Source organism: Solea solea, chromosome 6 (genome assembly GCF_958295425.1).
Source record: "Solea solea chromosome 6, fSolSol10.1, whole genome shotgun sequence".
In the NCBI taxonomy this organism is placed as follows: Eukaryota; Metazoa; Chordata; class Actinopteri; order Pleuronectiformes; family Soleidae; genus Solea; species Solea solea.
Window position 1 is genome coordinate 5202266 of NC_081139.1, and position 16107 is coordinate 5218372.

A 16107-nucleotide genomic window follows, 5' to 3' on the forward strand; every position below is an offset into this window, starting at 1 on the left:
GTGGAACTCAGCAGCAGAATGTACACAGACACATTATCTGGGATAGATGTGAGCACGGCAAAGCCCCAGACATTAACCCTGTGTGTTATACTGGGATACATGATTCCCTGACTGTCTTAAGAATTTGCTGCAGGAGTTCTCAGACAGACTCAGAAGAACTTGGTGACCTGCACAAACAGGCTATGTACTTTGTTTACCACCTGCCTGTTGTTCTTTTTGAAAAACCACATTCCTTACCTGACTGAAATGTAATGGGAATGAGTCTGATGATTGAGCTGTTATTAAGTAGCAGATCTCATAGATTTTCAGAAATAAAAAAATAAAGCACAGCATGGATATTTTTTTTTTTTTTTATTTATTGAATCTTGAGTTAATGCTACCACCTTGTGGAATAAATCATGTACTGCCATGTAGAGACCACACTGCAACTGTGTGCTATAGAAACATTTGTTTAATAGATCCAGAGCTACTTATTTGTGCATGTAGTTAAATGGTCTATCCTGGTATTAATCCTGAACAAAATGAACATTGTAAATGCTATTAAGTGAAAGTATCATTTTTTTTTTTTATTTCATTTTTTCAGTCTGTTTCAGGTGTTGCGTATGAAACTTTGAGGACAGAGTAACCTGAGGACCTGTTAGCAAGAGGCGCCTGCAAAATCACAAGACTGTTGATTTGAAATTGTGTTTTTCCACATCAATTTTATAAAATTATTTCATTTATTTTTCATTGCTCTGAAGATTATACCAGCAAGTATCTTACACGCTCAGTCAAAAATGGTGATGTGGACTTTGGTCAGGACATTAACCCTGAACAAAATTAACATTGTAAATGCTATTTAATGAAAGTACCCCCCTTTAATTTCAATGTTTCAGTCTGTTTCAGGTGTTGTGTATGAAAACTGCTATGAGCCAGCAGATGAGCATGTATTTGTTACAACTGATAGACTGAAAGATGTGGGTTAATGGTTTTCACAATACAATCCAACATTGCTTTATCGGTGCCACATCCTAATTATAAGCTATTGCATAATATATTACCATACCACAAAAAAGGACGAAGCACAGGCTGTGAAAGGGGAATACAGGCGCAGACCTGGCAACCCTGCTCCTGTCAAATCCTCGCTCTAGAACATGCCAACTCCTGCTGGAAGTTACTCGCACTCGTCTTCAGTGTAATCGTCTGCTGTCTCTCACACAGTCGCCATGGCAGTAAAGAGAGCGTTAGTGATTCTGTCTAAAGGTGCAGAGGAGATGGAAACGGTTATTCCCGTGGACATCATGCGCAGAGCCGGGGTCTGTAACTCTGTCTGTGACATGCTGCGTGTGTTAGCAGCTAGCTTAGCTAATGCTAGTGACACAGAGCAATACACAAGCTTGGGCAGGTAACTCGCTGGTTTAAGTTAAAACTGAGCAGTCCTGTAGTTCAGGTCACAACAATAACAATAATAATAATAATAATAATAATAATGAGTGAAGTATCTTATTGGTAGCTTTTTGAAGACAATTGAGTATGTGCGTATAGAGCTAACGTTAGCGTGGATAAACCTGCTAACCTTTGATCTAATGATGACAATCACTGCTTTACCAGTCACATGTTTTATTTTTCGTATAATTTAATAAGCTCTTTGGTTAACTAACATAACCCGTGTGGACAAAGGTCAGGTTAAATGTCAGAGAAAGGCGGTGCAGCGCCACCATTTGATAGCGTAGAAAGAGAGTCTCTGAAACGTCATACGCAAACAGGTTGCCACCATGTCCCACATGTATGCTAATTCTGTCCCTCCTGTCATTCTGTTTTGTTTGTTTGTTTGTTTGTTTGTTTGTTTGACACACACCGAACCTATAGATTGAAGTTACGGTTGCGGGACTTATTGGTAAAGAGCCAGTCCATTGCAGCAGAAACGTGGTGATCTGTCCTGATGCCAGTCTGGAAGATGCCAGAAAAAAGGTTGGCCATTGCATCTGCATTTGTGTGTTATGCATAGTTCAACGTTTGACAAAGCCAGAACAAATGTATCATTCGAATTTAACAGATGTGACACAAACATCTACACAACAGACAATAAAACATGAGCTTTTATTTCTTCTCTGTAAAAAAAATAGATTAATTAGAGTAAGTATTCAGAGAGTACAAACCTTAATCAGAAAAAACGTTATTGTCATTGTCCAACTCGCATTGCACAACGGAATTTAAAAGTCATGGTACACACAGTGCCACTACACGCTAGGGGTGTGTGATACTGCAGAATTTGAAATCAATCAGATATCGATACCAATATCAATACTTTCTACTCATCAGAAAGTGGGGGCCGTCAGCGGGTTGTTCTACAGTGCAGGCTACAGGACGGGTTTGTTTATGTACAACACATGCCTCATTGTTTTGGAGAGGAGAGGAGAATTTTTGTGCTTTCATTGGTTTAACTGAATTCTAAACACAAAAACAGCTGTTACAGTCAACACTTGTTCACAAAACAACAATAAACAAAGCTATAACTTATGCAACTCACTCTATGACACCTCAGAATAATCCACTCAAAAGAATATTATAGTTATGAATACAGTTTGCGAGCATGACATATGTTTGTTTTATAACTTACACTCTTCTTTACTTCAGTCTAAGGTTTTTGTTCAGAAACAACAACATAGTAAAACACAGGCCACTGTAACTCTACTTTTTTACAAAAATTGCATTTTGCAATGTCATTTTCTGGCCTAAGATAAGAGGAGTTGTACTCGGTCAGATCGCCTGAGGGAATTGAATTATTTACTGAATGTAGAGAGGAGAAAATTTAACAAAATTATCTATCTGATCACGCTAGTATTGATCTGATACTAATACTGTCTTTGATATTGATAGTCAATATCAATATTTGGACTAATTCGCCCGCCCCTACTACACTCCTCGATCCTGCAAGGGTAAAAACCACAAATATCACCAAAGTCTAATCCTTTTTTTTTGCCTAATCTATGTACATGTTGTGCAGTCAAATGCAGTCAAGACTGACAGAGAGCGAGAGAGAGACAGACAGGTTTCTAAGACGATCCAAAGCAAACCTCAAAATCCACCATGAACTACCTTTTAACAAACACAAGCTGCTTGAAAAGATCCTCACAATCCTCTAACATGAACATTATCTGAAAATCTTTGGGCTGATTCTAAACATGCTGTGTGCTGCTGCTGCAACGGTTCTAAAAATATCTCAGAACCTGAGGTGATTTAGTGCACGAGTGGATGAAAATTCATAAATCAAAAATAGAAAGACGTGGCTTGATGTGGCTACATGCTACAGAAAGCATTTTCACTGTAATAACTGACCTCATGTATCTACTAAAGACGGACGTTACCATATATTGATATAATGTGCATGGCTAAAACGTGGATATGGCCTTTATTGCTTTTTTTTCAAAAATATTTTTAGATATTTTAAATCATTTTTCTGTATTGTGTGTATGTTTTATTTGTCAAAATGATAACAACGTTCCTACAATGTCAAAGGTTTTCAGTTTGCATTTATTATGGTCTGTTCCTCAGGGTCCTTATGATGTGGTGCTTCTGCCAGGGGGAATGCCAGGGGCCCAGAATCTGGCAGAGGTGAGAAAAACAAACACTCTCTCTCTCTCTCTCTCTCTCTCTCTCTCTCTCTCTCTCTCTCTCTCTCTCTCTCTCTCTTCTTTCTTTCTCTCTCTTTCTTTCCCTCTCTTTCTTTCTCTCTCTCTGTCTCTCTGTCTCTGTCTCTCTCTCTGTCTCTCTCTCCACACTTGAACTGCTTGTGTTCCATTCCCGTGTTAATTTCCCTTACCATAGATAAATATGGATCTATGTTTCCCACAACCTCGATGATGTTCTCAATGTCTTGTTTTGTCCACAGACCAAAATGATTTCCTTGTTATATGGAGGAAAGAAATGAGAAAATATTCACATTTAAGAAGCTGAAAAATCAAGAAGCTTGTTTTATTTATTAAAAAAACTCAAACCGATTAATTAATTCTCAAAATAGCTACTGGTTGATTCAGTAATTGATTAATAATTATAATATAATTGCAGCCCTAGATAGGTCAGTCATTTGGTGATGTGAAAGAGATGTTAAACTTTGCATTATTATTGTTAAATAACAATAAGAAAAGTATCAGCCATTTGGTGTGTTAATACAGATGTTTTACTCAAACTGAAACACTGAAAGTAATTGCTGATCAGGTATAATACAGCAGAATACAGTTTTGTATCACACAATAAAAACAAAGTTCTTGATCTAAACTTAACTTGGATTTAACTCAAAAGTTGGCCGAAAGATGACATCACTGAGAGCAGCTTTAAATGTTAATTATTAAATGATTTCCTCCTGTTTTGAGATAGACCATAGGCCCATGTTTCCTGAACAAGATCAGCATAAAAACTGGATGAAAATGTGTCCTCATTATTCAAATTCATATGTATTGTTTCTGGTGTCGATGGTTGATAATACCTTCATAAAGAAAATACATTTAATCAGAATTGAGAGTGCAGCAGAATTACTGTTTCTATTTATGACATTATTCTCTCTTCCGTTGAAAATGTTGTCAGTTTGTTTTCATAATTATACACAGAGTGATCACATGGCCTGCAAATGACTCACACAGCATCTGCTTCCCGTGCTCTCTTTCCAGTCTCCTGTTGTTAAAGAGGTGCTGAAAGAACAAGATGGCAGAAAAGGCCTGATTGCAGCCATCTGTGCAGGTACAGTATTTGAAAACAAACCAAAGTCGTCACATACAGGGCCAGCTTCTGTTATTCATGCACTTCTTGTTGACTAACTTGTGCTTTTAATTAATTAGATTTAATGATAATTCATTTAGCAATAAATTATCCTTATGTGTTCTGTAACATTTTTGACTAGAAACAACATGATAGTTTGGTTTTCAACATAACCGGGCGATATTGTATATGGGATTTTGGTCATTAGTGACCTTTTGGCATTTGCAAAGAAAAGTGTGTGTGTTTGATTAATAACTGTCCCTGAATGACCTCTCAAGCTCATTTGTTTGACAACCTCTGTGTCGGGAGAAAAGGACACTGGAAGGACATTTTGAATAGGACGGGGGACCAGTGCGGCAAAGTGGATTGAAGGGTGTCCTAGAAAATGACTGAAATCCTCTCTGGAATATATGGTTTAATGAACCTGCCAGCGTGAGGGCTCCTTGCAAGACTTATTATTTTTGCCCGAGCATGAAAATGATCTTGCCGTGTGGAAAAAAAACCTCTCTCCAAAAAGGATTTGATTGAAAACCAGATTCATAATAAGGTGCAAAAAAGAATAAAAAAAAATATCAGGCTAGGTGAATCATTATACATTTCATCTTTTTGAGGTATGTGATAATTTGGTCATGCTCACAAAAAACTACAGAAAAAAAAAATGTTATTCCTCTCCAATAACATGAGTGACAACCTTCACAGACACTCCTCATCTGACTCTGCTTCTCAGAAGGTCTCTCTCGCTCTCACTGTGCCAGACTGGTGTCCTTTGGGTGGGGACTATTTGTAACAAGAGTAGCTTGGCTTTAACTGGCAGTCTGCTGTTGTGCCAGGGGAAAGTGTAATCTTTAGACTGCATGGGACGACAGCCAAGAAGCATAATCAATATCTTTCTATTTATTAACAGTTTTTGTATGAGCTCACTGCAGTGCTAGGACACTACCAAAGTTAATGCTGCAGCAGTGTCTTCCACCACTCCTTTTCTCTCCTTCTCTCTTTGGATCTGAGGTTGAAACTGTATACTGGATGTGTTTATATACTTGGAAAACAATGGAACACTCGAGGACACCTTAAGGACAGCATGTTGTCATCAAATATTTTGCCCTCAACACATTTGTTCATGTTGCTAAATACAATCTCTAAAGGCAAATGGCACAGTTTTTCCTTGGCTGAGTGATTTTATCTTTTGTGTTTTGCTTGAAGGGAGAGATTTGAGGACACAGTAATGTTAGCCTTGACCTTGGCTAACCTTTTTAAAACCTGCACAAGGTGAAACACCTGGACTGATACAAGCAACAGAACATTCTGAAGTGTCACTTTGTAGGAGGAGGCTGTTGAAAGGCCCTTAAACAGCTTTTGCCCTTTCATAGGTCCCACTGCTCTTCTGGCACATGGCATCGGCTACGGCAGCACAGTCACGACACATCCTGCCATGAAGGAGAAGATGATGGCTGGAGGTAAAAAGCAAACAAATACACCACCATAAAAATGAGACTAGATACACTGCTGTTCGCTTTAACATAACATAGTTGTAATTAGTAGTAAAGGGCAGCAGATGGCGCTGTAATGGCTCCGTCTTGCTTCAAGACAATCATGTCACTGTGCAGTCTTGGTGAGTGCACCACTCAGAGGTGATTCAGGAATTTGACAGAACATACTAGAACTGGGTCAATTGAAATAGCCTTAATCTACGAGGAAGGGCTTGTGTGTTTGTCAACTTGTCACTTGAATCTCTCATGTTGTGATAATCTTTGTGTGTGTGTGTGTTGTGTTTTTTTTTTTTCTGTTGTTTTTTTAGACCACTATAAATATTCAGAAGCTCGAGTGCAGAAGGATGGACATTACATCACCAGCCGTGGGCCAGGAACCAGCTTTGAGTTTGCCCTGACGATTGTAGAGGAACTTATGGGGACTGAGGTTGTAGCTCAAGTCAAGGCTCCGCTTATGATGAAAGACTGAATGTTGCTGTGTTCGCCTCCTGCCTGCAAACAGCACTGCCAGCTATACAAGCTCACCACTACTGAGACAGCAAATCCAGTGTAGCTGGCACAAAAAGTCAAAGGCACTATAGTGACTAATCATTCTCCCTGGGAAAATGTTGGCGATTCTGTTGTCTTCCTTTTCTTAGTCTGCACTAAAGTGTACCATTATGTCACTGAAACACAATATGGATAAATAGATTTTGTTTAATTTCCCACAAATTGCTTAATTGTCCTGGCTTGTTCTCTTGTTACACTTGCCATTAAAAACATTCATGTGTCCATCTGTCTGCTGTGTATTAATACTGGAGGTCACAGTGGCTTGTTTTCACATGCCTGCAGTGGCTTCTATTGAGGCCTAAATATAGGCTACAAAGTATAATGTATTGTGAGCGCTGCCTGGAACGCGGGAAGTGGAATCCGAATAGATTGGCAGACAGCCTGGCTAATGAGAGGCCCCGGCCGGGCTGCAGTTGTATTCCGATTGACCAGTAGCGGCTCGTGCCTAGCCCGGTGGGCGGGGCTTTAAGGCAGCGCGTGGTAGTTGTGTCAGAGCAACAAAATCCAGAGAGCTGCACACGCTCACTGTGAAAGAAAGAGACGGATTTCATCAAAGGTAAGAGCGTCGAAATGTTCTATTTTAGACGTTTGTACATTTATCAACGACAGAGTTGCTTGTACGTTGGGTGTGCTTGCGCTGTGACACTGCCGTGTCTGCTGTTTAAACAGTTTACGCCACGTTAATCACGGTAACTAGCAAATACGGCATCGCAATTGACTACTTAAACGCGACAACACACGTATTAATCACTGTGTTTAAGTGAGTGTGTGTGTGTTTGGAAGACGCTGACGGTGGTGTATGCTGGAGTGCTGTGCCTGAAGTAAGCCGCAATTCCCGGCTAAACGTATTGGCATACGCCGGTCTGGTGTGCAACGTTTACCCGATACAACGGTCATTAACACTGGCGTTGCTTCCTTTTTTTTTGAGACGGGACGCAGACAAACAGCCGTGCGATCGTTCTACAGATGTACGCAGACATGGAGACGTCAGTGCCCACTGCTCTCCATCCTCAGCAGCAGCTGCAGTCAAACTGTGCTGCATTCACTGACTGTAGCTAATACAGTGCGGCAGAGGCCAGGTTACTTCCGCCTCTAGCCCGTGACATCTCCGTGACAGCAGAGGAAAGAAACTCAGTCAAACACTATGGACTGACAAGATCATAGTAACACACATAACATCATTAATTACGTTTTTTATACATATAAGTCCTTATTCTCGCTATAGCTGTGCTGTATGTCCTTACATTTTATTGTGGAGTATGTTCTGATGTTTTATTGCTTATAATAATGTATGTAGTTACATTTATATTGTGTATTTTATCACCTGTGTTTATTTATTTTTCAAATATTTTAATAGCTTTTGAAGTGTAAAGACGTTTTTAAAAAAATAATAATATTATTATTAGTTTACCTGACTGCCCTGGAGCAGCATTTTGCAACATGGCTTTGGCTTCATCGTAGACATAACCTCTTAACTCAAGGCCTGTCAAGAACATGCTCTTCTTTCTTACTTGAGTTCTTTGAAACAGGAAGAGCACAAGAGGTGCTATCATCACCTCTCTCATTTTACATAGACAGGAAATGTAGTGCAAGTTCTTTGCTGGTCGGCAGCATTTCAGTTGCTCGGAAGCCACCTCTTAGTCATCCTGTGCAAAGCATGCCGAATAAATGGCTAGTGTCACTCAAATTCTGTAGGAGGACAACCAGAGTGGCCTTTTCCAGTGAGGTGAGGCAATAAAAGAGGAGAGAATATTGCTTTCCGTTAGAATGACATACTGCCAAATCATCCAAATGAGTGCCCACCTGTTCAATTATTACCTCTGGGTGCACAGCTGTAAATGCCTGGGCTCACTGTTTGTCCTAAGATGTTAGTTTTTTGATGTAACATCACTTCATTGTGTCCCAGAGCTAATATTTGTGTTTCAAAGTAAAGCACAAATCATTCACGCTCCCTGGAATACTAAAATGAGTGTTTAAATTGTGTCTCAATGACGGTTGTATAGCAGTCCTATTCATGGTATGTTTTTCAATTGGATATTTCTGGAACGTCAACATTTTGCACTGTTGCACATAACATGTTTGCATTATTCTGCTTGAGCAGCTGTACAGTGAAGAGCTTGAGGCTCGACTCCCTATTTCTGGATAGGGCAGAAGAGGGAGCTGTGTGTGTGGGGGGGGGGGGGGGTGGGGGGGTAAGGCAGTAGTCACTATGACTGAGTCATTGGTTTAGCTAATGATGTAATTAGAGTGCTGCACTTTGCATCCCCTGATTAAATCCCCTACTTGCAATGGCCTGCATGCAATGGACACTGAATTTTCTTGCCCCAACTGCTTCAGCAAGGTAATAGGCAGTTTGAAAGTCACTTTGATTTTGTCACAAATCAACAGGCTGACCCCCCGAAAAATGAAGATTTAAATCACCAGTTGAAGACCCATCGTCTGTTGACTTAGATTCTTCAAATTGAGCAGTTACGTTTTGGGACATTCTGGTCCTCGGGGCAGCCATTCCCAAACGTAAAAGTACCGGGGGGACTGCTTTGAAATCTGAAAATCCCAAAGGCCCAACCAAACCTTAAACCCCAACTCTGATCAACACATGAGACTAGGATCAACAACTCCCATATATGTTATGGTTTTCATGTGTACATGGGATACAGAAATTAAGTGCAGGTTAATAATCAGTCCACCACACTTTAGCACATGCATATGGTTAGTATAGCTGTGCTCCATGTAGTATTTGAAAGGTTTGGCTTCACAACAATGTGCTCACTCTCAAAAGTGTGTAATTATCCGTCAACACAAATGACAATTAACAAATTAACACTGAGTGCAAATACTGAAATATTAGGCCTGTATGCTGGCTGGTGGGCTGGCACTAGATAATTACACATAAAATGTCAGAATATCGATATAGATATTAGGTCAGATAAAATAAAAATAACACATAATTTAAATGCCATGGCTTTGTTTTATTCCTTTTAAAAGTATTTCTTAAAATATATCGTACACATTGTACAGCAATTGATTGCAACAAATGAAAATATTTATATTTAATGACCTTTAACAGCCCACCTGCAGTATTGTCATGGCCACAATTTGGGAATCACTACTCTAGGGTAAAATCAAGTCATAGGATAACTTGACTTCATTCTTAAATCATGTGACGTTAATGTCACTGGCATTACACAACAGAATAAATAGTAAAATATTGTTTACCCATAGTGTAGTTACTAAGTATTAAATTTGCTATCGCTGAAGACTCTTCAGTCCTGGAATAACTGGTAATCACATAATTTATAGTCTCTTGTCAAGAACAGATCCAATTGGGATTCATATGTTGTTGTTTTGTTTTTTTATGACTCCCCACAGCCAGTAGTTGTTACTTATGCTGTACTTTCTACTTTTCCCTGGATAAATGTTTTATTTTTGCAACATAATGGGAAGTTAGCCACAGAGTGTAAACCAATCAAGGCATTTCCCTTACATACCTTTTTAGATTTTCTCAGTGTAATACTGGTATCATCTCCCTCCTCTGTGTCAGTCTGATACTGTTACCGGCTCACTATGTCCAATTGGGCAAGTTTAATATCTGTTGTTCCTGTGACTTAACATGCATCTGTCAAATCAGGAGATGATTTAGGATTGTTTTACTTTCTGTGTTTTTATAAGTTTACAGACTTGTCTCTCGGAGCATGTAATTGTTTTTACTTGATGCCTGTGACTTGCTCTGTTCTCTATAGTAATCCCAATGTGACTGTGCAGAGAGTGCCGTGCTAAAAGCCTAATGCTAATGGTCCTCTCCTCTGCAATACTCATAGGACCTCGGTCTACTCGGTATGGTTAGAAAGAATAACCAACCCCATGACAACGGTTGTGTTAAGTGTTATATGTTATCTAGAGTGATAATAATGTGCTGTCTCCGTTTTGATACATGAATTCTTACTGAAATCCCTTTGCTCAATGGTTAATTATATGAATGTCAACAGATAACAGTTTTACATGCATTTGTAGTCTGCAATACTTTTTGAGGAATGTACCGCCTGTGACTTTAAACAACATTTTAGAAGGATGGCTTAAGACAAGAAGGTTCTGACTAATTGGTGAGACACTTAGTGAGATGTTTGCAGTCAGTCTGGATGTCTCAGGCCTTTTTAAAGCAGATAAAAGTTCATAAAACATTGTTTTACGTACATGTAGGGAAAGAAAGACGGTTGCTACTGTTACTTTTGGAGCCTCAAGCATTAATAACTGCAGACATGAGTTAACATTAATGGATATTGAGTATGCTAAATACTCCCTTTAACATGCAGGCAGCATGCTTACTGCTTAGTCATACGGCATGTACCCAGTCCTGACAGTTTTGAATATAAAGTTGATGGTTTAGGAGGTTTGGACAGCCATGTTTGATGGTGTGTTCACAAGTGTATGTGGACAGAATCATACAATTTCATGAATTTTCCAAACAAATATATTAAATGTCATAAAATGAGGACTGAAAGAAGTATGTGTGGATGTGCTATCAACATATGTCATGGATGTAGATGATGGTCTCTTGCTATGCTATGTCTGGTAGACACCATGCCATGCTCAGTGTCACGATTGAAGGAGCGAGCTGTGGAGCTGCAGTCTGGCTGGAAGCAGAAGCTGGAGATGCTGTGTGACTGAGCTCGGAGGGAAATGGCCAGTGACAGTGGTGCGCAACAGTGATGCTAAGGCTGTCCCCTCAGGCTCTCTGCAATGCATGCATGCACACACAGGGCAAGGCAAACCATTAACATAAAGTTAGAGGAAACTGATCTGAGCGTCATACCGAGAGCAAATAACTACAGTGGTAGATCGGGATAGTGTTTCTTCGAGGTGGAGGGATTATAGAGAATGCCATGTTTTGTGGATTTTTCATTCCCCATCATAGTAGTTATGCCACCCATTATGGCTGTTATCATGGCTGACTTTGTCTCATTAGGGCGGTTTAGATTGTCTGAGATCTTAATGACTTAATAAAATTAACCGTGTGCAATAACTTAATAACCACATTCCTACTGGTTAAATAGGCAAGCAGTCATTTAATAATATGAAGTCTGTAGAGCACATGTTTGCCTTATATTGGTCATACACACAGGTCACCAGCTCACTTTGACAACAAAGTGAGCTGGTGAACAAGTAACACAAGGCAAAGCAGCTCACCACCATTAATCCATCATCACTGGGGAGAAAAAGGTGCTTGGTTTATTTTAGCCGTGATGTCCTGCTGAACATGCTGTGACAAAATGTATATGAGCTTGTTCTGGATGGCGGGGCGGAGGTATTTAACTGACCCCTTGTGCCGTTTGATCAGCTCTTGCAGCACAGGGGAAAGACCTGCCAGCTGCTCGACAATTGCAAGAAATCTTCCCCGAAAGGATAAGTTGCAAGTAGCCAGTGTAAGTGTCACATTCACTCACAAATCCGCTCCAGCAGTTCTCTCCAAAAGAGCGCAGCTTTATGCGTGTCCTTCTCCAGCTGCGCATCAATGGTGTGGTGGAGTTTCCACTGTTCATACACCACACAGGCTCCCAACATGTAACTGAGAGGACTCATGGAGTTAAATTTTCATTCACAGGTGCCCCAATCTCTCACACCCTTCACCCGTGCATTATTATAGAGGGGTGGTTGTGTTCCACCCCTCTATAATAATCCGGAGCACAGCATAAATTATAAATCCCAGGCCCGCCTCTCCCCATGGGCCCCCCATCTGCATGGGCCCCCGGTGCGGCTGCACCTGCTGAACTGCCTTTAGTTACACCATTGCTGCCCACCCACTCTGTCTTTTTCTTGCTCGCATCCTTCATTCAATTTTCAAAGAGTAGTCTGTTTCATAATGCTATTTATAACGTCATGGAAACTTCCATCTGCGTTTTGAGAGCAGTGGTTTTTACAGCAGATTTGTGCTAGGATTACATGCATGTGATGAATAGAATCTTAAATCCTCAGTTACAATTCAAATATTCGGGGGAGTAAGTCGGAGTATGTATCCAAGGGCACATTAAATTTGTCATTAAAAACGAGAAAACAAAAATATTTTAGAAATCTTTCAAAAACTTGAACAAATTTGAGGCTGCTCAGTGGGCTTCTTCTCTGAGAGGTCAGAAATTAAGCATAACATTCAACCACTAAAACAATTTTTTCTCTTCAAGTATGCAAGTAAATAACTATAATTTGACATATTAATCAAGAAATAATTCATGGATAACAATAATAATTATGTTTTAGCATTAAAAGAGCTTCTTCATACTGGGGTATTAAGCATTACAGAAATGTAAAAAAAGCTTTTTATAATTACCCGTGCTGTGGCTTTGGGTGGTTGTCTAATAAATGTGTGAAGCACTGTATCTTACAACATATGTTAATCATCTACATATTTGGGCCACACACCATGTGAGGGGTTTTTATAGTGCAGTGGTAAAATGTAGCATCTTTCCAGTCTGTTTCACTCTCACCCTCTAAACTGCATGAGTCAGTTACCCATGGGGATGAGTTGATCCGATGCTCCATATCGGGAAATTGGTCTGAGAACGGCCAAAATCACTGGATCATATATTGTCAAAAGTAAAAAAGTAGTTTTTACTTTTTTGTACTTTATAGTTTTTCAAACTCTAAAGCTTAATTTTGAAGTAAATGCTGGCAATATATTGGAAAGAGAGATGCCCAACACCACCGTCATGTGACAAGGAAGTGAAGGCTGCAAATGTCGGCCACACAGTCGTACCATTTTGTATCTGACATGGCTGGTTAAAGCAAGGTGGAAAATGCATTAGTTCAAATATCTTTTTAACGAGTTAAATGACTAGATTGGACTTATATCGACTTATATTGTCAAACTGAAGCAGTTGTTATGTTCACACCCAGCACCCTGATTGTGTAGATGGCAAACACACTTGCAGCCGTGGTTGTGTTGGCCTTAAAAGTAGGTGAAATTCATGTCTCAATTCAGTGGCACAGTATTTTCATTCTTATATAAAAGGCACATTAAACGCACCTACAAAGGCAGGTTCACAATGCTATACACTCAAGGCTTGTTACAGAGGGTTGTTGTATGTATGCATGTTGAACGTTGGTGCAATCCCTTACCGTGTGCAGTCTAATGGAGCTGTTGATGGGACAGAGGACTGGTAGACGGAGGGTCAACCCTCCAAGGCCCGAGTACCCATTAGCGTGGGGAGGGGACTGCACTGCTTTTATGCACAGCGCTTAAGAGGGCACAGACACAGTGTAACTAGCAAAATTGGAGTCATACACACACTAATGCACTCTGGCCACGCACTTAGACCGTGCCCTATAGATTGTGTAAAGGGGCCTATAGACTTTAAGCGTGGTTACTGTAATATGAAGACGTGAGATGCTTTATGAGGAGAATGACACTGATACTGATCACTTTATTAGGAACAATACGCTAAAACGGGTTCCTTTTATAAGAACCAGCACATTACACTGATACCGCTGACAACACACAGGTGTGATCTAAAGTGCTTGTGCTTGATACAGACTGCAGGTGCCATACTGTGCTTGTCTGTTTTGCATTCTGGCATAATAGGACTTACTCATTGTTTTTTCAGTATCTGCATAGAGGTTGGCAGCACTGCACAGTCACTAACTTTGAGCTGCAAGTAGAAACCATACATTTTAGTGTGAGGAAGGAGTGTCATGTCATTGGTTTTAAAATTACCTTTTGCTTACCCTCCTCTGGCCCACCCTTATTTTTTGTATTACTTTTTTTTACCATTTTACTGAATGCATACCTTCTTGCATGCTGACAGTGCAAAGGGAAGTGTGTGTGTGTGTGTGTGTAGAGGAAAGAGGGAGGGGCATTTCCTTTAATCCATCTGCTCTGCTCAGTGACTCTCCAAGCTCACACATCTCTTCTCACTGTGTGTGTCTCTCTTTCTTTCTCACCCCTGTGCTCCCATTCCTCTTCTGTTTGTCTTGCGTCACTTTTTTTTCTTCTGTTTGTTCTCATGTCAGACATACATGTTCATCTCACTCAGGCACATAGTCTCTGCCTCACAGGATTCCATATTCACCAGTCTCCTATCATTCCACACCTCCCGCTCCTCTCTCTGTTTTCTTGTTCAATCTCTTGGATTTTGGCCACCGCTCCTCCATCACAGCCCCTGTACTCTGCTTGTAGTCCCTGGTTCACTGCGTCAGGAATCGGCAGCAGACTGAGGTGGGTGTTTAAGAGCATCTTCGCTAGGTCTGAGGCTACATCTCTCTCTCCCTCTCTCTCTCACACACACACACACACACACACACACATCCCTCTCTCTCCCAGCCGCTCTCCTCACTTCACTCCGTCTATGAGAGTTGGGATGATTGTGCTTGTCTGTTCCGACTGGGGAGCAAATGCTGTACTATGTGTATGCAGCTGCGTTAATCATTGTCACACACTAGTTATGGTAGCGAGTAGGTAGCATATCAACCTCTCAAGATCTCCCTGACGGTCTTGGTGCCGTCAGCACTGCTGCTGCATTAGAAACAGCCTTTGCATTCCATTATTCTGACATGTATTCTGCTCTCTGTTTTTCTGTCTCTACTCCATTACCGATCTATGTCTGAATGCTCGTCATGTTCGATGCATGCCCCGTCCTTTTGAATTCTTGCCGCATACTTTCAGAATATATAAAGAACTACGTTAAAATTGCCATGGTGAAAGATATGAGTGCAGAGTGCACATGCATACTCGTACAGGAGGTCTGATTCCTTTTTTCACCGTACTGGCGCTGCCGCTCCTGCTGCAGTAGTAGTTCCATCTGTTGCAGCTGCCACAGACCGCAACACACACCCCTGAAGTGAGGCTTTAACTGTTCTCTCCGTGTTGTGTTGTGTGTCGCTGAGAGGTTGTGACAGTCATCTGTGCTTGACCGAATGTGTTACCGAGTCATTTGAATGCGTTTGTATGTGGGTTTTTCATGCCGAGGCTGATTGTTGTGGGCCAGTTTCTCTGCATGACTGTGTTTGCTTGTACACACTTCAGTGTTTGTCTACCCACGGGCTTCGGTCCAAGAACAAAGCACAGGAGAGGCAGGTTGCAGGGGTTCAGTTTGGTGCAGTAAGCTGTTGAATGCTCTGTGAAGAGCAAAGAGAAAAGAAGGCAGATTCATGTGCTGGTGTGTCCTTTCACTGGGCTGATGCATCAATATTGCAGGAAAAACGTGACTTTCTGAAATGTCTGCAGTGACATTGTCCTTGAGTGAATGAGCTGCTTTTAATGTCATACTAACCTATAATTTGTCAGCAGGTAGGCTTATAGCAAGATATTTAGTAATGCATTTATCTTGCACTCTTGTTTTTATCCAGTCAA

The 16107-nt window shown here is 40.6% G+C and overlaps 2 protein-coding genes across 4 annotated transcripts in view; both read left to right on the forward strand.

Annotated features, from left to right (window-relative positions):
* Window positions 1-1089: 1089 nt before the first annotated feature.
* park7 (parkinson protein 7) lies at window positions 1090-6992 on the forward strand. Its single transcript, XM_058631384.1, has 6 exons — window positions 1090-1295; window positions 1849-1950; window positions 3535-3594; window positions 4647-4716; window positions 6102-6188; window positions 6530-6992. The coding sequence occupies exons 1-6, from the start codon at window positions 1206-1208 to the stop codon at window positions 6688-6690; spliced, it is 570 nt and encodes a 189-aa protein (XP_058487367.1). The 5' UTR covers window positions 1090-1205; the 3' UTR covers window positions 6691-6992.
* A 254-nt stretch (window positions 6993-7246) lies between these two features.
* Window positions 7247-16107, forward strand: part of kcnab2a (potassium voltage-gated channel subfamily A regulatory beta subunit 2a) — a 71601-nt gene continuing 62740 nt past the window's right edge. For 2 of the 3 annotated variants that reach the window (XM_058631379.1, XM_058631381.1), the window contains exon 1: window positions 14665-14973. The gene's annotated coding sequence lies outside the window, so the exon portion shown is untranslated. Of the gene's footprint in view, window positions 7327-14664; window positions 14974-16107 lie in introns of those variants that run through there. The other variant, XM_058631380.1, reaches the window with a different exon arrangement.